Source organism: Takifugu flavidus, chromosome 14 (genome assembly GCF_003711565.1).
Source record: "Takifugu flavidus isolate HTHZ2018 chromosome 14, ASM371156v2, whole genome shotgun sequence".
NCBI lineage: Eukaryota > Metazoa > Chordata > Actinopteri > Tetraodontiformes > Tetraodontidae > Takifugu > Takifugu flavidus.
This window is the reverse complement of record NC_079533.1, coordinates 9,931,663-9,954,202: the sequence shown is the minus strand read 5'-3', so window position 1 is coordinate 9,954,202 and position 22,540 is coordinate 9,931,663. Positions and strand designations below refer to the sequence as shown.

At 44.1% G+C, this 22,540-nt stretch overlaps 1 protein-coding gene across 5 annotated transcripts in view; it reads right to left on the bottom strand.

Moving 5' to 3' along the window:
- The window catches only part of LOC130537316 (roundabout homolog 1-like), a 68,680-nt gene that overhangs the window by 36,002 nt on the left and 10,138 nt on the right, over positions 1-22,540 (bottom strand). For 4 of the 5 annotated variants that reach the window (XM_057054012.1, XM_057054013.1, XM_057054015.1 and 1 more), the window contains one exon: positions 10,081-10,407. In XM_057054012.1, coding sequence (XP_056909992.1) covers positions 10,081-10,407 — 327 coding nt within the window. Of the gene's footprint in view, positions 1-5,015; positions 5,454-10,080; positions 10,408-22,540 lie in introns of those variants that run through there. The other variant, XM_057054016.1, reaches the window with a different exon arrangement.

Sequence of the window (22,540 nt, the reverse complement as noted above, 5' to 3'; positions counted from 1 at the left end):
CCGTAGAACATCCGTCTTACACATGTCTGTGAATCTTTCATGAGTGTGTGTGTGTGTGTGTGTGTGTGTGGGGGGGGGGGGGGGGGGGGGGGGCAAAAGTGGCACAGGCAATATCAATCTGATCAATGCTGAGAAGTGTAAATCCCAATGTTGGAAAATGAGTAACGAAATTCATCAGTGCACATCTGCCTAAGCGGCGTGGTGGTGAGGTACCCGCTAAAAGTCCAGACAATGCTTAAAAAAAGAAAAAAAGACAACCACCACCACCCCAGACAGCCTGTTCACCCTTCTGTCGTCTGGCAAAGGATGCACAAGTATCATCTGCCATAACAGACAGAGGAGCTTCTCCCCTCAGGCTACGACAGAAATCATCCCACACATTTCATCTAAATTCGTTTTATTTTCTCATATATTGCGAGTGTGTACTCATTAAGATTTCGTTGTGTCTTAGTGGAATCACAACCAGGTGGGTTGCATTTCTCCTCTGTTTAATATCTTCGATTTTCCCTGAAGATCAGATGGAATTATTGAATGCGCACAGTAACAGGTGGCAGATGCCTCCTCTTCCTCCCTTCCTCCAACACCAACGCTCACGCGTTCTCTCGGCGACAGGCCAGTGGCTTATGGAGCTGTCAGGGAATCAGATCACCTGTCTGTCCGTGCAGGCTGTGATCGTCAGCTCCAACCTCAGCACACAATCGTCAGACAAGCAGCAAAACACACATGATGTTTCCCTGTCACACATGACAACCGCTGCACAGAAGTGAGACGTGCCCTGGAGAAAGTGCACGCCAGCTAGGTCAAGTGTCAGTCTTCATTTTAATGGCGCCGCAGACACAGATATAGTTTAACGAGGGTAAATATTTAAACCTAAACCCTTTTACATCTTTCTATAGGGAAGAAAAACCCACTTAGTATATTTGCAGGTTCAATTAAGATAAAATCCCATGAGTTAAATCCTGGCCTAAATAATTCCCTTTAAAGTCAAAAGTGGGGAAGAAACAGAGAGATATAGCTGGGATGTACAATTAAAGGTATCAAAAGGTAGAATATAAGTGTGTGTAAGAAAAAACATTTATATGTATGTTAATGAATGTGTCCAAGTGTTAAGAGTTAGATTGCTTTGAAGATCCTTTTAATTATCTGCAGTCCCTGGTCGGCGTCTCCTCGTTTACCTCCCAGTTTCACCCTCTCCAGCTCCTGGTGCCTCATCTCATGCTGCCGCTATTTGATTTGCCGTATCGTTGCAATATAGCCTTGGGAAGTCTGGGAGGAAGTATAAGGAGAGATTTCCACAGAGGGGAGAAAAAAAAAACCTGCCTGGGAAAGGTTGGGCAAACAAAGAGGAGGGTTTTATTGGCAGGAAAAGGAGTATAATGAAACATTCTGTCTCATCATATTCTGGAGTGGAGATATTATCCTTTGACTACCTGTGAATTTCCCCTATGGTGCATTTGTATAGCACATTTCAAAACACATGGGCTCCAATATTAGAGCAAAAACCACAAAAAAGAACCTTGATGGTGAAAAGCAATGGACTTAAGTGTTGGGGTGTGCCAGGGGCTGCCAACTGTATAAACACAGAGGTGGTGAATATTAATGATTTCAACAGGCAGACAGGAGCATAATTGGAAAAGAGCTGAAATGGCCCTCGTTTAATTTTACAGCAGCAGAAAAACACCGGTGATGCTCAGGACAAAGAAAAATGGGCTGTGAGCATTTTTCAGAATTATTCTAATTTAAATGTTTTTTTTCTCCTCATGTAAAAATATATGTTAAAATAAAATGGGGGTGGGGACGCAATGTGAAAACCCAGATACACACCCTAGTTTTACCCCGCGCAGTACGTGCGATGCACTTTGCACACATAGACGCACACTTACATACAATTTGTGTAGGGCGTAAATGACAAAAATGGGGAACACATCACTGGACATCAAAGCTTTTAGTGAGCCGCTTCTCCAGCAGCAGCTCCATCACAGACCTGTCTGCACATTCCAGAGTATTCCCACAGGAGAGAGATGAAGCGATGCTCCACGAGGAGGAGGGGGAGGAGGAGGAAAATGGCAGAAGATAGGGGATGCAGAACTGACAGTGAAGCACGACAGAGGAACAGCAGTGGTGCTTTGGAAGTGTTCAGCTCATTATTCAGTTCGGCACAGAGGAACCTCTCTACTCTCACTTCCTGTACCCAATTTTGCTGCAAATTATGAACGACCACATGCGACGCCTGTTAGAGGAGATGCCAGAATCTTTGGTTCTGATGGGTTTGCAGCGGGAACGACACTACATAGACACATTAAGCTTGAGTATTGTAACCGCGGTGGTGTAATAAGACACAAACATCAATGAAGTAAGACTCCGGTATTTCTAGATTGCAATGTTCCACATATTTTATGCATCCATTGGCTAAACTCAAAGTACCCAAAGAAAATGAGGTACGGAATGATACAACTACAGAGCAGCACAGACAAAAATGTGTGTAAAACTGCTCACTACGCAACACACTAACCTATAACCATTAATCCAACTATAAAACCAGACAAAACAACAAAAGAACACAACAATGCCACTTAAAGCCAAGACGAACAAGGCTTAGATATTCCACGGAAACATTTTTCTTTTATAACTGAGCAGGAATAAAAATTAGTGATTTGTTTTTCTGCATATGAATATAAAATCCTGTAAAAGCCATCATACACTTTTTTACTATGTGGCTTTTTTGACATTCACTCTGCCAAGGATCTTGTTTTTTCATCCCTGCTTTTTTGTTTCTTAATATAAGCATGAACAAAAAATAGAAGACAAGAATTTGTTTTCCATCTGTTCTGTTTTGGGTTTCAACTCTAGATTCAGAAGCTTGGTGAGAGCTTCAAGGTCAGAATAATTAATTATCCCTGTCAAAGTGAAGTGTCTGCCTCTAAATCACGTAATCTTGCCTTCTCAATCATCAGCATTACTTTCTCTAAAAAACAGTCGTGAAAAAGCTCTGACAAATGAAAGCTGACGGGAAGTTGAAATTCATAAGTGGCACAACCTTTGACCTTACAGAGATGAAGAATTAACCTTGAGCGCCACTGCGGCGGGTGGGCGTGGCTGACGATGCAGTGACGGACAGACGATGGATCAGGCTAATATCTGCAGAAACACACAACCATCCCTCTCCTCTCCGTGACAGGATTACTCAACTGTGTGTTAAGCCTTTAATACTTCCACAATGACAAATGCACAAGTAAAATATACGGCAACCTAGACACATCATGGATTATGTCAGTGAAGGGTTTGTTGCATGCAGCGGCTTGATGATGAGGTTTTTGCCAGTAATTAATTTCAGTAGTTAAAAAATCCAAGCTAACAGCTAAGCAATCAGGTTTTTATTTGGCCCTCCGGGAAGCTTCTCCTGCTCTATTCAAAATGCCGGAAACAAATGCATATGACTTCAGAGAAACCTGACACAGCACGCGCGGTCTTTTGTCGGAAATGGATCACATCTTGGCACATTACTGCTCGGAGGCTGGGAGAGACGCAACAGACGGCGGTCAGGTTCAGGTGGATGGGGAAAGAGGGAAATATGCTAAGGTGGACTGCGCTAAGCTAAATACGTGTCTCCCAAAAAACAAGATGTTGGCAACATGATTTGAAGGGATGTAAGGCAACACAATCGAAGAGAAGACACACCCAAGCATGTGCTTAATGTCACCCATGTAGGGGTGCACGGGAGCAGACAGTACACAAGTCTATCTGGAACAGCCAGATTTGCTCATTTGACTTTCCAAGGCTATTTTTCCCTCCCGGTGGCACATCTCTCTCTCCCCTTGTCAGCAAGTAATTCTCCAAAGATAAGCAGAAAAGAGGGAGAAGGGGAAAAAGAAGTGTGCGCCTTTGCACACACAACCACACACAACCGATAAATAAGGCTTTAAATCTCTGTAATGTAGAAATCTGCAATTAATTGGCTTTGCATGTGAGCTTATTATCACAGAAAGGTAGACATCTTTGAGCGTCTTGTCGACAAATCATTCTATTGTAAAAGGAAAGTCAGATAAGGTGGACTGAAAGGCAGCCCTAATTGCCAGTATAATTCAATAATTTGCTGGAGATGAAGGTCAGTCATTTGTTTTCCATCCACTTTTTTTTTTTTAAATGTTGAAATGTGTCTCCAGATTTTAAGGTTTGTTTGTTTGCTTCACTTTGCTTTTCGGCGTTTTTGACTTTTTCAGACTGTGCTCACAAAAAAAAAGGCTTTATTTTGAATCAAAACACATAAACGTTGAGCCACATCATTAAGAAACCCATCCACAGAAAACCAAACAACTAGAAAATATTACGCTGCAGGGTGTTGTTGATTCTTTTCCTTGCCATAATTGTGGGCACAACAGGCTCCATCACAGTTATTTGTTCTCTTTGTGTTTCCAGTTAGGGTTAGGCCATACAAAAGTACTGAAAGACTTGTTTGTGTCTCCAAAATTGATAGTGCCTCAAGTGGTGGAGAACAATTAGTCCCACATTTGTGTAGAACATCAGGGACCTGCTTTTTAGTGTCTTTGGTCAATGTTTTGGAGAAGTTTGGTGAAGTAGGTAATTAGTTACATCCATTATTATGACTTCCTGGAGAGACTGCCAGTATGGGCATGTATTTCTATACATGCCACAATCTGTAATACTTTGCTATTCTGAGATTATCGCCACAAACCCAGAAGCCACTACGCAACGTCTGCGACTCCATGGTACTTCGTCTTCCTTCTCCCATCACTGAAAGCCAGCAAAAGCCCATGTCCTGACGCCCTGGCTCAAATGCAGCTCTTGGAAACGCTGAGCCGAGGGGAATCCAGCGGCTGAGATTGTTTAGACAATCCTTGCGGCGCGCTCACCCTGCTCTCCGGGCTGTAAACACAAAGCAGCTGTCCCCGGAGAGCGCCGCTTCACCGACTGAGCTAACCGCTGGCCAACTGGGAGGAAAACTCAGGACTGAAACACAGGGAGAAGAACAAGAGCAAGCAAAGAAGTACTGGTACCTGACTTAGCGGCTGCAGAACATTTATATTCTAACTCTCAGTGGAGAGAAGGACGACTCCTCTCATGCACGCTTCTCTGATGTTGCGCAGAATCCTTTACTGTGTATATCCAGAGTGACAACAACAGGAAGCCGTCAGTGACAGCGACAGCCACTGTGAAGTGAGGCGCTATTAGCTAATGGATAGGAGCAGGCCACGGGGGGAGGCCGACCCCAGAGGATCCTGCTTTGTATGTCTCCAGCACTCACCTGTTTTCAGCACAAGATTAAGAATCAAAGAGGAGCGGACAGAAAGACGGACCAGGGGTCCCACCTTCAGCTGTCAATCTCCCAGTAGGACTGGGCTGCGCGGATCCCATGATCCACTTCAGAGAGTGTGGAGCTACTACGAATGTGTCTGTCAAGTCAATGTATTCATGCGATTGCTGCAATCCATCTTCTGTCACCCACTGGCTTCTCGTTGCAAAATATGGGAAAGAAAACAACAGCGAATGCATTTAAAATGATGGATACGGTGGGGACAGGAAGGGTTTATTTCTTTTAAAAAAGAGGAATGTGTATGAATGAGCCCAGGATAATGGTTTCTTTCCTGGTTTCTACGTGCACAAAAGACACAACTTTAGCTTTTTTGTTTTTGTGGTATGAAAGCGAATAGTCAGATATTAATTGTGTGTCTTCTGTTTTTCAAGCATTTGGCCATAAATGTCCTGGTTTGAGGTTTGAGTTTGCTGCCTTCTTTCTTTCACAGCTTTATCTCATTTTTCCTCTTGGCTCCTTTATTCGCCACCAATCAAAAGCCTTAACTGGATTTTTTAAATTAGCTTAATTTGTGTCAGTTCCATTGATAGTTCTAATCTAAAAGAATAAAGTAAAGGTACAATCATTTTCTGTACTGAATTGCTGCACAGTTTCATGGACATTTGTCCAAGCTGAAAGCTGTGTAAGGACACGATTCAAACAAATTCAGGTTTTCATGAAAACTTAATATGCCACCAAAATTTTGAAATGTTGTTTTCAAAGCAAAATATATCAAATACTTTATGCTTATAATTATAATAATAAATGTTAGATAGTTTATGTCCGGGACACATGCAGCCACACACGCCCCTCTGCATCGTCCATCATCCTGACGGGTTGTTTTTATCATTCATCAAGTGTGTTTTAATCATTTTCATTCACATTAGTTTGGATTCCCTTGTCACAAAAATATACAAATGCTGGCTTTATTCCGTAACCTTGGTCCAAACCAGCAGCTGATTGGTTATTTTAAAGCCTGTGTGTACATTAGAGGGGGGGTCATGGGGAGTTCAGCTCTGTTAAATAGCTTCAAGTCAGTCCCAAAGAGGTGATCCTGTTGATTGTAATGCTAATATGGGAAGGGAAAATGGAGAAGTGGTGAGGGGGTGACCTTCCTCCCACCTCTACGGGAAACCATCAAATCTCTGAGGTAGTGACTTCGGAACAACTTTGACGCTCTGACAGCGAAGAGACTCGTCATCTTTTGATGAAAGAGTGGGAAGAGTTGCTGTCAGTTTTGGGGGGTTAGTCCAAATCAGGACTTAAATAGATGACATTAAAGACCCATTTCACGTTTGCTTTTACAACAACAGATGTGATTTGTTTAAAATAGTGACCATTGTATCACATCATGGACAAGCTGATCTGAATCGAAGCAGAAAGCCGATGCCAGGCTCGTCCGTGCAAAAGCTGCTGAGGCAGTTTATCGCTACATTAATGCCTAATGTGCTCAGGCAAATGGAGTCGTCCACTTAGTTTAAGAATATCATTTATAAGTCGCCGTTAGTGGACCTAAAAACAGGTCTGCTATCCAATAACCTTTAGAGTGCACAGGCCGTGACTTTGGCTTCACCTCAATAAAGCGCTTTATGATTGAATCAAGTGGCTCAGGTCAATAGGACATATGTTCATTTCCCAGGGACCTCTGGGGTCCCTGCAGGCAGAAATATTATGCTGAGTGTCGTCTGTGACATTTATTGGATGGGAAATAAGTTTCATGTCATCTCCCCCCCACCCCATTTTTTCCCAGATTTTATCTCTTGGTGTTCAGAAAAAGGCCCCACTCGGCTGCGTGCACAACATGTGTCTGTCAGCGTGCGTTTCAGCCCCCTGGACACGCTTCAGGCCCCAGCCCAGGCTACATCTGTCACTGTCTCCCCCATGTCACTTCAATTTTCTGCAAACAAGTTTCACTTGTGAGCCTTGAAGAACCGACATATCTTCTTTCCCTCCTCCTTTCCCGCGCCTCCCTGTGACTCCTGTCCTTCACGTCTGCCAGCCTGCCTCTTGTCAGCCGCCTCCACATTTGTCATCATCTCTGTTTCATTTCGCTGAAGCTCAAGTGGCAGTAGAAGAAGTCATAATACAGGAAAAATCATTTTGAATTGAGTTGAGGGCATTTGAGAGTAATTAATTTTCCACTGGAGCTTTCACGTTCACTTTGTCGATATGGGATCAAATGACTTTGACAATCCTGTTGAGTGCTGGAGTATTATTTCTTTCAGTTGCCAGGTCCCTGAATTCATCCCACATTACAAGTGGCATGTAATAGTATATTTTATAAAAGCAAACAACTTTACCCACTCTGGAAACATCCCTCAATAAATGCTAGTTCTACATTTGCAATTACATATCCAGATATTTGAATTTGTTGTATATGTCTTACATTCATCTTTTCACACCGTCCCTGCTTTTTAATAAAACCAACGCTGCTGGCTGACATCGAAACTATCATAATGCACGAGCTGTTCAGAGAGCCAACTTTGAAATTTGTTTACAGACGATGAAAGTGTTCAATTACAGAACAGAACACGGGCCTTTCAAAGCATTTAGATGTGTTTATAATGTGGCGTGATGGCTGGGCTTCACACTGGTTCTGCCTGCATCGCAAACCAGCGAGCGTTCAGACTCGCATTATGCTAATTTGTCTCTTATTCGTTGCATTTGCTTGAATGCCTGCAGCATTTTCACTTGACAAATATAATAAATATGGCCGTGTAAGGCGGTGACCATCACGAACAAGGTGCCATTATTTATATTTCAATTTTGTGACCACCTCGGAGGGCTAACATCGCATCTCATCTGTTCTATATTTCCCAAACAAGATGTATTTTCATGTTCCGTCTACCAGAGATTCTTCTTTCGGTTCCTCCTTTCAAACAAGACAGTCTAAAACCAAGCAAACCAAAACATGCGTGTGCGGCGAGCTTTTGTTAGTTTTAAAGTAAAACAGAGCACCGCGGCCCATTTCCGGCGCTGAAATATCCCTTCACATCAAAGCCAGCACTAAGTAGTAAAAAAAAAAGACGTGAAATTAACAACAACCCCATAAATGTGACCATAAATGATCCGGCACATGACTCCATTGACAGAGAACATTCCCAACAACCCTCCCCTCCCCCTAACTTCTGTTGTAAACTCCCCAACTCAGCAGCATTCAGCAAAGAGCGGTTCTGTTTCACTACTCAGCCTCGGAGTGACCCATGAATCTGTGTGACCTCCGAGGGAAGAAGCAGGGAGGAATAACTTATCCTTGCAGCTTCAACAAGTCCTTTCTGTGTTTAGCTTGCTGAGTAAGCAAGTCTTCTCCCTGAAGAGATGAGCTTCTCCGCGTTATGAGTGCTGATCCAGCATCAACGTGATGCCGTTTGGACGTCTGCTGCATCATAATGCAGCTACAAAAGATGAAATGAGAAAACTTAGAAGGGAAACATTATTGGAAAAGATCTGCTAATGTCCGCGTCCAGAGGGAGTTGAGAGTTCTACTCAGGGACACGGCTGGGCAGAGCTGTGCAGGATACCTGAGGTTCGTCCTCATGATGCACTTTACACCAGATTTCGGTGATTTTTTCGGGACCTCCTACACCTTTGCTCTGTAGGCATTCACAGACCATCTGCACTTACCCCTCCGACGGTCGTAAACCCGACCTTTGACCCCCTGTATTCTAGTCCACAAGCTCCATTCCATCACCGCAGTCAAAGTTTGTCCAGACACAAGAACATTTGCTCCGCGGGTCCCGAGAGATTACGGACAGACGCAGTGAAAGCCAGTTTAGATGCTGACCAGCGCACGTTTGACACTCCTAACTAGCAGTGAGGGGAACCCATCACCTGTTACCGTCACATTCAACACCACTTTTGACCTGTGGGACAAAAGCGGACACACAGTTGCTGCGTGCTGGACAAGTGTTTGACATTGTGATCTCTCAGCTGCTTTGTGCAAATAAAATGACCCACGTTGGGAAAACAAAAGGGGCATATTTAGAGGTATTTGCTCTCAGGCGTAAATATCATGTGCGCATCCAAAAACATCTTTTAAACTTTTCATGGACAAACAAAAATAAAAACGTACGGTGATCATTAAAATGTGCAGCTGTCCGCGCAAACTATTCGCGCGCGTCAGCACTTCTAATACATCTGGACACATCAGCATTTGGGATTTGTCTGGGCTGTGTTTGCATTTCAGTCACCGTGGTGGAAAGCTGTTGCATCAGTGCAAGACCATACTTTCATAATTGGACAGTAGTGTCTGTCAGTATCGACCTTTTTTTTTTTTTTGTCAAACATGAGAGCACATTTTTGCATATTCACAGCCCGAAACACACAACAAGTGTCTTGACTTGATTGGCCACAGGAGACCCTGTGTCCTAAACGACGTCTAGGGACTGTGCACTAACTAGGGACTCTGTTATTGTGTAGAGGTGTCTGTTGTGAGGATCACTATAGCCCATTTAGCCCACTAGTATCTAAGTGTAGTGGACTGAAGAAGCCAGACATGACATTGATTACTGTTTTATAACTGTTAATTATCAAGATCATTGGAGGACCAGTGACAAGCCAGTGTTTTAAATTAAGCTTTTTTTTTCTTTAGATTACTGTAATTAGTGATTAGATATTTTGTGCGAGATTCGTTCCTCTGAAAAAACTGTAGGTTTGGCTGTAACTAGAAAACTCCCCGATTTCATGGACATCTTCTTCCATGGCTTCTCGTCACATGCTCAGTTGGTTTCCACATTCTGGTGCTTGAAAACAAATAGAACTGGACTTACTGGCCACTTCCAGGGATGCATTGTGGCTGATTGCCTGACCCAGATAGTTTCGGGCCACGCACACGTAGCTGCCATCGTCCGGTTTGCTCCGCCGTCCGTGCACGATGCGCAAAAAGAACAGCGAGCCGGTGGGCAGCAGCATGCGGTGAGAACGGGGGTTGTCGCGGTCCGTCTCCACACGCTCCCCGTCTTTGTACCATTCCACCGTGGGGCTTGGCCGGCCCTCTGCTTTACAGTTCAGGGTGGCCGGTTCCCCCTTGGACACAATGAGGTCAGAGGGGTGCTCCACGATGCGGGGAGGGAAGTCTTCCTGGCGTAGACGAGACCCTGAAAAAGAAGAAGGAACACTAATTAATTTTCAAGCACACTCTTCAAACAATAATTCAAACCCCCAAAAATAGCAATAATATAATTAATCAAATAATACTTAACCAGAAGCAGTAATGAAAACAATAGCGGCTCTAAATGAATTCGACATGCCGCATTATTACTGCCGAGGAAATATCTCGTATTAACAATAATCCAGTTTGACAATATAATTACCACACAATCACATGTCGTTCAGAACGTGTTTTGCTTTGGTTTCAGCAGCCGGAATCCCATCAGGCATTGCAACCGAAACGAAATAACACTACAGTGTGGAAGGATATCATGCCCAACAGTTTATATAACGCATATCTTTGTAAGGAAATAAATCGTTGGATGGTTCAAAACTGAAAATGAGAACCGCTTCGTCCCTAATTTCATTGATCGGCACATAATTGCAGCAGCGGCGCGGTTGCATGTGCCACAAACAGCAGCCTGGATAGTCTACAAACAAAAGAAAAGGCGGCTATCCTCGGCATGAGACGTTACTGTCTCCTTCCCCCTGCAGGAGTGTACACGCAGCTGTACATGCAGCGGCGGGTTGCCAGGCTCTGAAATTGTTGCCCCGGCCACAGAAGTATGAATCAATACCTCCACACAGGCTCTCTCTAACAACCACCAAATCACCTGTAATCCCAGATACACTGCTGGGATGCCAATCATACTGGACCTGTCAAAATAACTGTCTAACAACAGGTTTCTGTGAGGCAGAGGACAAAACGGAGCCCCTTAACAAGAACCACATACACAACCCCAATCCCTTCATACATCTTGCATTCTCTCCACCTCCCACCCAGCTCCAGCCTCATCCAAACACCGGCTCTTGCTTGTCCAACTAGTACCTGCACCCCAGTATCAATATACACAACACTTGTTTCTTTAAAAATGATTAGCTTATTTTATAGATGTGGGAGGAGACAGAGCGGAGGTAAAGACGGCGTCGACACCAGACACCACTGTTTACCGGTTTTATTGCTCTGGGAACACTTTCCTGCTCTTTCTAGCTACAGCAAACACTACGTGGTGCAGCCTCCAGCAGGCCACACTTTAATGTGCCAATGGCCCTGTAAAGCAGATAATCACCACTGTGCTGGAGAGCGATGAGCTCCTACACTCCCACTGCAGCCAATAAATCCCGCACAGACAAGAGTTTACCCACATTGCTAACACCTCAAACATTGGGAAATGCTGTGAGTAAGGCTGTGAACCACTGATGTGCAGGAGCCATGTAGTATTTTTGCACAAATTCAAAGTCTCAGTTCCTTCAAAAATGGAAAAGTGTTGGTATAAGTCCAATTTTACATCTGTTATTAAAGTAAGTGCTGACATCGCATTTTTAGGCAGCCAAATGTTCCCTCTAACTTGGCAATCAACCTGAGATAAGCCCTCCTGCTGCCTCGGCTAATTTATCTCTTCCAATTACTTTCTTTGTCTTGTTTTACCTTTAATGCCATCAATCAGCTATGCTAACTAAAATTCTAAGAATGCCAACAGTGACAAAAGGTGGGACTGTACAAAAGATTTGCAATTACCCCTGTTCTGCCAAACGCTCCACCAAGGTCTTGAGGTGTGCTTCAGATATGCTAATGTGCTTACATTCACGATGCTCAGACAGCACATGCTGATGAATAGCCATAATTCTTTTTTTAAATATTGTCACCTTTACAGCACAATGGAGTACAGCAAGGCCTTGAGGAAATGTTACTGGGAGTGATGATGCTCTGAAACTCAAAGTCAAGGATGAAAGTTCACAGGCAGCACAAAATGTCTGCACCAATATAATCGCTGGGCTGAGGAGCCTGAATATTAAGGTAGCAAATACAGAAAAGTAAAAGATGGGCTGCATTTAAAGTAAAAGACAGGCTACATTTTCAGAACCTGAAAATAATGTTTTGCAGAAATGATCATTTCACACCAAACAGCGAGAAATAACACCTGTTGTGTTCAAGAACGATTATCAGCCGCGCCCAGGCAGGAAGGAGAGCAATTTAAAACCAAATAAAGGAAGCGTGACAACAATATCATAAAGACAAGAGCAGAAAACAGCTGTGAGCATCATCTAAAATGAGTTCAATTTGACACAGTGTCTGGATATTTAAACCAACAATAGAACAATATAAGCAAGCTGCCCACTCCACACATACAGCCGTCTTTCTTAACTGTGTTGGGCAGATACCTAAAGGTCCAGACAGTCTGATTCTGCTCCGAGGCATTATAGCAAGAGGCAATATCAGCTGGCCACAACTGGCCCTCGCAGAAGCCCAGGTTTTATCTGCAAAGGGCCAGCAGCCAGCGTGCAATCAGTATGCGAAAAACACTCCCACGAATCCACAATGGAGTACACACACAGACAGCAAAGGTCATTTGTAGCACCTGTGTCCCTACAAATACGTTTGAGTCGTCCCGTCGGCAGTCTTGTTGTCTCCTGAAGATCCAGAGTGAGATGTCGAAATGAAGAGCAGCAGACACAAAAGAGAACGGCGCTTGGCTTTGTCACAATTGCAGAAAATTGGAGGTGGGTAGAGGGTCTGTGTTCCCCACAGATCTGTGTGTGTGTGTCTGGGGGGGTCTAAAAGAGGGAAGTAAACAGTGCAGGAAACAATTAAGGAACTATTTGGTGTTTCATTCTTACAGGTTTTAGGGAAATTGTGGGAAACAGCACATATAGGAATAAATTAGAGGTGGGAAGGCGAAGAGGAGGAACTGAATATCAGGGTAGATGGTGTTCCAGTCAAATATGACAACTATGTGGCACAAAAGTGTGTTTAATGCAGCATTGGTAGTCTTGCAAGTTCCTACCCTCTTTATTGTGAAGTATGCAACACTATATATTCTGTTTATTTACAGTGTGTGAAAGGAAATGACTCTTAAAACATGGAACCAAAGAAATATACATGAAAGAATTCTCACATTTCACCATCAAATTATCTTTTCCACTCTAGTAATGGCCAAGTGTGGAAAAACGATCGCTTGAACTTCATAACACTAATAAACAGGTTATACAATTGAAGCTGCTGACAGCTGACAGATTCATATTGGTGGAAATGGGAAATCTCCACCTGCAGAATTGGGATTACTGGCACTGCGGCGCCAGGGGCAGCTGACAGACGCAGGCGGAGGCTTAGGAGTGTGCAGCGTCTTGTTAGGGAAATTACTTTTCTCCTGTCTGTGGAAGTCGTTTGCATGATTCTTTGTGATCCGTGGCCTAGGCGGATCAAAGTCCACACTTTTTAACGGGGCGACGGAGATTGCCAGTAGCTTCCTGAGGACACTCCTGGAAATGACATCACGCGTGACTGACAAGGAAGCCTCATGCTGTACTGCAAAAACCATAAAACGGGCAGACCGATGGGACATGTGCCATTAATTTGACCTGAAAATACATGGACGTCTGACCAATTCTGCTCCCTTTTTCACCCTAAAATAAGCAAATTAAGCAACTCTGCACCCCAAAAATCTACCCTAGACTGCACAGGCTTGTGTGAGAGTACGCGTGATGTTACGCAACTTTCCTGTGCATCACTGTGCTACCTTTGGTATTTTAAGCACAACTAATTACACAGAAACGTCAGCAAAAAAGAAAAAGTACCCTGTAAATCCCATCTTCTGAGATCCAGTTCTGAGTAATGTGGATTTAGTTTGACATTAAAAGGTCTGGAAGAGCGCAGAGAGCATAATTATATAATTGACTCTAACCAATGGTTACATAAAAATGCACAAACATACTTAACCAAATTTTCCGAATACAGCGGCATAATTAACTGCAAGGACACGCTGAGAGCAGGGTAGGAGGACGCTCCGGGTCCACGGCTTTGGATGTTCGCAGAATTCTCCTTTAGAACTTTGACACAGATCAACACTATTTGCTGTTATGCCTGGTTTATTTAAGGGTTAAGGCTGATTTATGTGTCCATTAAGGGGGATTAGCTGTCTTGGCTAACATTAATTTGGAGTTATAGCCAACTATTTACTTTCATGTTTCTGTGGCAGAAAGATCCTTCAACCAGCAGCAGAAATTATTTTAGAAATTAGACTTTTAACTTCCCAAACCATAAAACCATCACATTTTGAAAAATGCATTTTGTTTTTCTGCAAACTTCTCCGAAACTGCAAATCCAGGAAATTCAAGAGTCTAAAGATCCTCGTCAGCCCTGAACACTCAGTCGGGAGGGTGAACTTGTTACCTATAATCTGTGCAAATAAAGGAAAAGTTAAGAGGGGTCTTCATGCAGATTTTGAAGGAGGAACATAGCAGCACTCTAGTAGTTACAGCCCACAACCTCTGTGCAAACAGATCTTCACTGCCTGCTTATTTTTGTAAGAATTATACAAAACAGGTTTGGCCCAGGCATTTTTAGTGGCTTTTGACCCAGGTTAGGGTTATAAATCCAGGCTTCATGCAACGCCAAGCTTGTCATTTAAAGTAAATATTTTAGTAAAAATGCTCTCCCTCTTCTCACATAGCTGTCTGCCTGAAAGTGAATATCTCCCAAAGGTGGGCGTGACTCACTGGAGAGCATTTATTTTTGCTCATCCCGAGGATAGGCACCTATTCCAAACACACACAATCATTTGTACAGTAAAACACACTCATCCAATAAATGCCAGACATTCTTTCTCAGGCTGTATAAACTGCAATTAAGTGGAACAGTTGAAGACTGTCATTCACGCAAGTATGCGAGAGAAGGAATGCTTCCCTGTCTGTGTGTGGCCACGGATAAAGGTGAGACTACCAACACACCTATACTGTTTTAATAGTTTTTTTGTTGTTGTGGTGGTGGGCCAGTTTAATGTCACTGAATATTCAGGGGAGTTTTGAGTACGCGCTGTTTCCTCTGCCACATCATTAGCACAATGAAGCAAATTCCAGGGATGAGAGTCAAGGTCGGGGCTGTGATAAGGCCTCACGCAGCACTGCCAGATGTTCAGAGTCAGATACCAACTGAGTGGAAATAGTAGGACACAAAAAACCACAGAGTTCATCGTAGCGCTCGAGAGAAACAGATTCCAGCTTCTTATTTCTGTAAATGAAATCTTAAAAACCTGGCCGGATAAACAAACACTAACAGAACATGTTGATTGGATAAGTTTGCACGAGTTAGGGTGCAGTATATTGTGGGGAGGAGCTGGGCTGCCAGCTGGTAGATTCTCACTGCAAAGGCACACGCAATGAATTCCCCAGGGCAGGCTGGAACCAGAACATTACTGGTTCAAGATAAACAACTAAACCAACCAGGTCACCAGGACTGTTCGCACCTGGAGAACAGATCCATCAGGCTGGCAGTGGCAGGAAAACCGTGGTCGACCAACATACGTGCATTCAAATATCGCAGGCGTGACTGAATTTGTTGTCACTGCACCTTTACTGCTGCGTCAAACATCATCAGCTTGTTCTACACACTCCCTTTCCGCTGTTTTTGGCGTCGCGATGCATCGATTCGAGGCCGAAGCGTCTCTCTGCAGTCGGCTTAACTGCGATAGGTGGGCTGGGGGGGTGGGGCAGAGGAGCCAGGAAAGGCCAGGAGCACATCTGAGAGGCTTATCCACACTCAATTACACGTTCAGTGAAAAATAAAGTGGCTGTACAGGCCATCGATTATCACTCAGGCGGTGCTCGAGACTTCCTGGACGGAGGCAAAAAATAAACACAGCGAAGGTTTGTTTGTGTCAGAGATCAAAATCCATTTGGAGCTGACCTTGTGATTCAGAGATTCTTCCTTTCCTCACTTCAATGCCGGTTCTTTGTTAGGCCTTCTCCGAGCCTCTGAGGTCCTAAATAGCTTTCGCAGGACCAGCACTGAACGAACGCATTAATTCAATCAGCGTGCCCGTTCATTACGTTGGAGCGCCCGTCTGTGTGACCTACATCTTTTATTTGCAGACTTAATTGTGCCGCTGCTAGCGGCAGCTGCCCAGATGTGGATGGACGCTGGGAGGGATAGACTTGGCCCTCAGCACCAAACTCACCCAACTGAGAAGCCGGTGATCTGATTACAGCCTCTGAGGAGAAACTGTAGAAAATGTATTCCCAAATACGGTGGCTGGTAGTTGGTCGGTTGTGCTGCCTTCCCTTAGCTTCCTGTTTGTCCCTCGGTATTTCTAACAAAATGTCCGTCATTGCTTTTCAAGCCTCAAATCTCTGGGCAGCAGCTTTAAAAACAACAGCGGGAGTCTGACAAATTAGACGAGACGAGGGTCCAAGTCTTATCAAAACACAGCTGCCAATGCTGCCGCTGCTGTTACACCGTCAGATAAAAACACAACCCGCATCAAAAAATAGTATTTATTTTTGCCACCACCTTGAAAGGCGACGCTCACCGCTTTGAATCGGAGGTTGTTCATTGCAAATGGCAAATTAGAGTTTGGAATCACTCATTAAGCGCAATATCTTCATTTTGTAAATGAAGATATACCAGACAAAACCAGACAGAACTTTTTGTTTTTCTGTTAGGAGCATCTTCAGAGGCCAGGAATACTACAATAATGCGGATCAGTGGGAAGAGACACAATGTCAAAGTTCAAGACAGAAAACGGCATCTGGGCCTCAAATAAAACCGTGACCTCCTTTTTTCACAGTAAACCTGTCAGTGTCAATCACATCCACAGAGAAAATATGACCTGATGTACAATTTCGACAAATAACTTGTAACTGGGAGTGACTGAACGTGTCTCAATTATAAGCCAACGTAACAAAAACGTGTCTCAATTATAAGCCAACGTAACAAAAAGGAGTTACAATTCGATTCTCCAAAGCTTTGTTCCCTAATAAGCTTGGCACGTAGCAGCTGGAGCGCCTGTCTGCTGCTTCATTATGAGTTTATCTGTATGAACAGCTTCTGATTTGGCTCCATTTTGGTGCTGCTGATCACACACGTTGGTAGAGAGAAACCAGACGTGCTGTTGACATATACCACTCAAGCCATGTTTTCAGTCGGGTCCACGTTGTTCTGCATTGAATTTAAAAACAAGGCTCATAAAGATTCTCTTCGCTTCTCAGTGTGTTTCATGTGGAGCATTGCAAGAACGAAACTTGGAAGCTGACTAATTCAGTGGTTTAAAATCTTGGCACGGGCCGGGACGCTCGCTGATTGAAGAGAGGCTCACTCGGCTGTAAAATGCAATTGCGATGATTTGTGAAAGCAACGATGTGTCACAGCATTCTTGAGCAAAAAAAAAAAAAAAAAAAGGTTCGCAACAAAGCCTCTTTAATGATCTGGCCGCGGCCCACACTTGATACCATTCTTGTACTACATGACAAAAACGACGCCAGCAGAATCCGTCCGAATGGAAATAAAATGAGTTTCTGAATGCCAAAGATTCAGGAGCAAAATGTCATTTAATGTGGGATTAGTGGGTGAAATGATTTTATCTCCGTGTCCACGGGCTAATTATTGGACTGAGGACCCCTACCTCCAAGTGTCTCGCTTGGCACCTTTTGATCAGATTACGCGTGATTTGCAGGAAACTGTGACACGGCCCCACGAGATACAGTCAGATGATGATAACAGCAGCATTGGGAGAGTGGTGAGCGTTTGACTGTTGGTTATTTGGCTGTTTTTTACAACAAGGTGGCAGATTTTCTTTGAAAGGAAAGCTGAAGGCGAGAACAAGCCTTTGAGGCGACGGGTGATCCGACCAGCTGCATGACTCACAAACTCAACAGCCGGTCCTTCACGGCCCGTGGCCAAAAGATTGTGGTCAGAATTGATCTACATGGGGTTTCTGGGAGCAGATTTTAAGGTTCATTTGGGTTCTTTGGCCTTCCCTCTACCACAGTGGTCAGGTCAAGCCCCTTCCTATTAAGAACAAGTACATTTACTTAATCTGAATATCACATTAGATCCCTAATCTTGTCCTGAAGCTATAGGTCATGTCCCTCCATCACTTGGTATTTGATACATGTGTAGCACTTAGGCCGTCATGGCAAGGGAGATTAGATTACAATGGTAAAATAACATGAGAAACAACCTTGAAAATGAGATTGTGTGTATACCTCGTAGGAAAGATTCCCAGATTATGCAATAAGAGGTAGATCTCTTGATCCAAGATGGGAACCATTTAAATCTGTTTTAAATGATTTGCTCTTATTGTAGCTTGATGCTGATACTGGTGTTTCATGTAAAAGCGATTAAACACATAATAATGCCTTTTCCATAAATAAAGCTGAATGAGATTCATGAATACATACCGAGGGTAGTCCAAAGCAAAATCCACCGACAACAGATATTCTGGCCAATTACCCCAGAATCTTCATTCTTATCAGGTGCAACATTCTGCACTTCCCACATAATAAAAGCATCAGTGGCTCCTCCACTGGCTAATGAGGCTGCTTGTCAGAATGCTGGAGATGCTTTGGGAGGCTGCATTCCAGCAGCGGCTTCAGCACTAATGAATGTAACATTAGGTCGGACCCCTCGCTGCAATAACAATGTCGGTCCTGGGGGCTTCGCCCTCATCCTGGCCCGCTTTTTCACCTTCATCATCACTGAAGTACGAGTTCCCGATGAGCCCGCAGGACCGATTTTACAATTAGAACTGCAAACAAATGTGAAGGAGTTATGAACACAAAGCAGATGAGCGCTTTGGAAAACGGATTCTTGGTTTTAACAGCAGACTGAGCTGAAATCTTCAGGAGCTTTAGTCTCACTGGGAGTATGGATCCTATTGATTATTAACCGCCTGGCTGGACAGGAGATGACTCACACCGAGGTAATCTTTAGAAGCGTCCCTGAGGTCACGCTATTACTGTGACCTTTAAAGCTGTCCTTTTAAAAAATATGAATTCACCTAGTTGCTCTCTAACGTTTGAGCATCAACAGAACCAGAAAAACCTGCCACCACTTGAATCATTCAGCCCTGATGGAGATTTAAATGGGGCAGCCTGTGTTAGGCTGATTTATGACATATGTAAGAGGACAGTGTTTTCTTTCATGCATAATACTGGATCATTGCAACTTTCAGCGTATCAATAATTTCACACATGAGCACAGGAAGCTGAAGTGAGGTTAAACGGCCTGAAAAGCACAAATCTATAGGATTTCCTCACGTTGACGTGAGCTTTTGGTGGGTTTTTTAGGACACAAGCAGGGATGAGGCCAAAATGTATTTACAAAGATTAAGTTCCTCAACCTTCTATCACAGAGGTCAGCTGGGTTCAGGTTAGTCTTACTTGTGTGTGCAGACAGCCATCTTAGATAAGGTTGAATGGCATCAATTTTCAGGTTTTATGTGTAAATTGAAGCTTATTCCCAATATTTTCACCGGCATCAGCCTTTAATTCATGTCTGTTTATGTGTTATTTTGCTAGCAGAATTAGAAAAAAATGAATGCTTCCCTCACATTTAATGAAAAGGTCAAGACTTTTGTTTTTAAATTCTCCATGTTTAAGTAGGTACTTGAGTTATAGTTGCAAAAAAAGCCACTAATGCACATTTGCAGAACATTTTCAGCTGATATATTGACAGAAAATGATCTGTGCCTCTTTTTTTATGTCAGAAAATGGTAAAAAATAGTTAAACCCGCGTGAATGAGGCGTGAAAGGAAGCTCCCGGCGAGGGGCTGCTAACGTTTGTGAGATGGACAGACAGTAATCGATCCTCCGCAGGATTTGTAAATTTTGTCTACGCCTGTGTAAAGGTGTGATGACCTGTGAACTCCAGGCCCAGAGGCACTTGTTCAGGCTCGCGGACGCTTCCCATCTCGGCGGCTGGCAACCGCGGGGCCACAGGAAACCAGCCAGCAAACAAAGGAAACACAAAGCGTTTGGCACACAAATTGATAACGCACATTACAAGATAGTGCCATTACGTATGCATTTATGCACATTTGCTCAGAGGCAAACAATTGCGACAGCGTCTGCGGAGGTTTGTGCAGGGAAAGATAAGCAGTCTGGGTGATTCTGCCAGGAGAGATCCTGGTGGACGACAGTCTCATGAGCATTTGTCAGGTAATAATAATCCCCAAACACCTGCAACAAACAGCGCGCATTAGGCATGACCTCATTTCTACAAGGGCTGACTCCATAATACGCTGTATGACAACGGCTTATCCTTGTTCCTTCTTTCTTACACTTACTCATTCTATTTAAAACACTGTATTACCTCAAGGAAATGGGATGGCTAACAGAAGGTTTTTTTTATTGATTTACTAGCACAAAGTGGAAGGATATACGTCCACTCTGGGAGTAACAAGACCCTGAGCCAAAGTTCAGTGTAAGCATCTAGCCTCCACTGAGCCGTAACGTTAGCTTAGCTGGCCGACCTGCGTGCGTCCCTCTGCACAGTGTTTGAGTCCCTACATGAAACTGCTAACAATGAGCTCTGTGAACTGTCTTGACTCACCAAGGTCACAGTCCCTGAAAGCTCAATTGCATAGCTGTTGAGTACAAGATAAAACAAGTGCAATCTAGCTCCATTATATTGAAGAACGGCAGAAATTTCGACAGCCCATTCCTGGACTATTGAGCAATTCACGGCAAAACAAACAACCCTGAGAGGGGGGAAAGAAAAAAAACGAAGCTTTGTTCATTTTTGAGGTGAAAGGGTGTTCATTCAATGATGTCTTTTACTGACTGGCTTGAAAATAAACTCCAGGATGGGAGAGACAGCGACGCTCTGCTTGAAAATAGATGAAAAGAGGAGCTCTAACAGAAAGCAGACGCGCAGAAGCCGAGGCGTTTCGACAGATCCCAGGGTCTATAAATGGAGCAGAGCGGAGCCACACCTTAAACACATTTCTGCTTTTCTGAGCCCAGAATGTTAGCCCTTTCCATCAAACAACATTAATGAAGATGCGGTCTCCGCTGAAGCCTGTTAGCAGCATTACTCCAACAGAAGTGGAGAAGGAATCTCATCCGCCAGACAAAGGAATTCTCAGACTGTACTCAAAAAGTCCTCATTAGCGGCGGGATTCTAGCTCATCGCTGTCACATCAAGAACGCTACAGAGGTTCTCGTTAGCTTCGGAGAAGACACCAGTGGGCGGGTCTCCCCCAATCATGCCGTCACTGCTAAATGTCCAGAGTCCTATAACAAGTGCCGTGTAGTAGTTTGGGTCACAGCAGTCAACCAATGCGGCAATGAGTGTCAGTCCCCGGAACATCACAAGCACGCGAACTCTGGCTGGTGCACGTCTGGCTCCCGCAGGTCAGCCACAGGTCTCAGGCAAACTGTTCCCCTCGGGGACGGAACACACAGCACTGATGGAATTAAAGCATGATCTGCCGACCCCGGAGCTCCAATTGTACTCACAACTGCGCAGATAACACGTGCGTGAGAGGGTTATAAAGGTAATATCCGCCCCAGGGGGGACTTTGGGCACACACTGCTAACGTAATTAGGATAGTTATTAAATCCTGTCCTGTTTGAAAACAGCAATCTGACAACAATCTCCAACAAAGGATTAAAGAACGACAGGTTCTTTTATTTCCCCACAATTTCTTTGGCAGTGTTTGCAGGCCGTAGCGCGGGCGTGAGGCCACGGTATCACTCTGGGGACGCATAATTTAGATGGGTGGGATGTAGGGGACAAAGAAATGTGGGTCCACGCTCATGCTTTTAATGACCAGCGTTTAGATTATTATTGCAGCATCCATTTGCTGTGGGCAGATTCATTAGCGGGGGGTTTAACTCTCAATTGGGGAGCTTCAGGCTGCCCTTATCGCTCCGAGTTGGATGAAATCACTTTCCAGCAAAGCTCGCGTTCCTGTTATAGTCGGGACCACGCAGAGGGGAATGAGATGGTACACGCGGAACACGGAGCTCTTCTGATTAGGACTTGTTCAAGCGTGGATTACTCTCGAGGACGGGCATACAAGTCTGGCAACTCCTCCCTGCTAAATTATTTGATATCCACGGAGGACGGAGGTGTGATAAACATACAGATGGATGTTTGAAAGGGGCCATTCCCCTCCATCTTTGGACACACCTTCCCAGGCTTTGTAGGAATTGCTGCATGCAGTCAAAAAAGGCATTGATGGATTGTCTGATTTAAGTACCAGGTTCCTCAAACTCCAGACACGCTCGACTTTTTGTAAAGAGCTTGTCCCTCTGGAAATTTCGAAAAGAACGAGCTGGAAAACTGATGTCAGACATTTT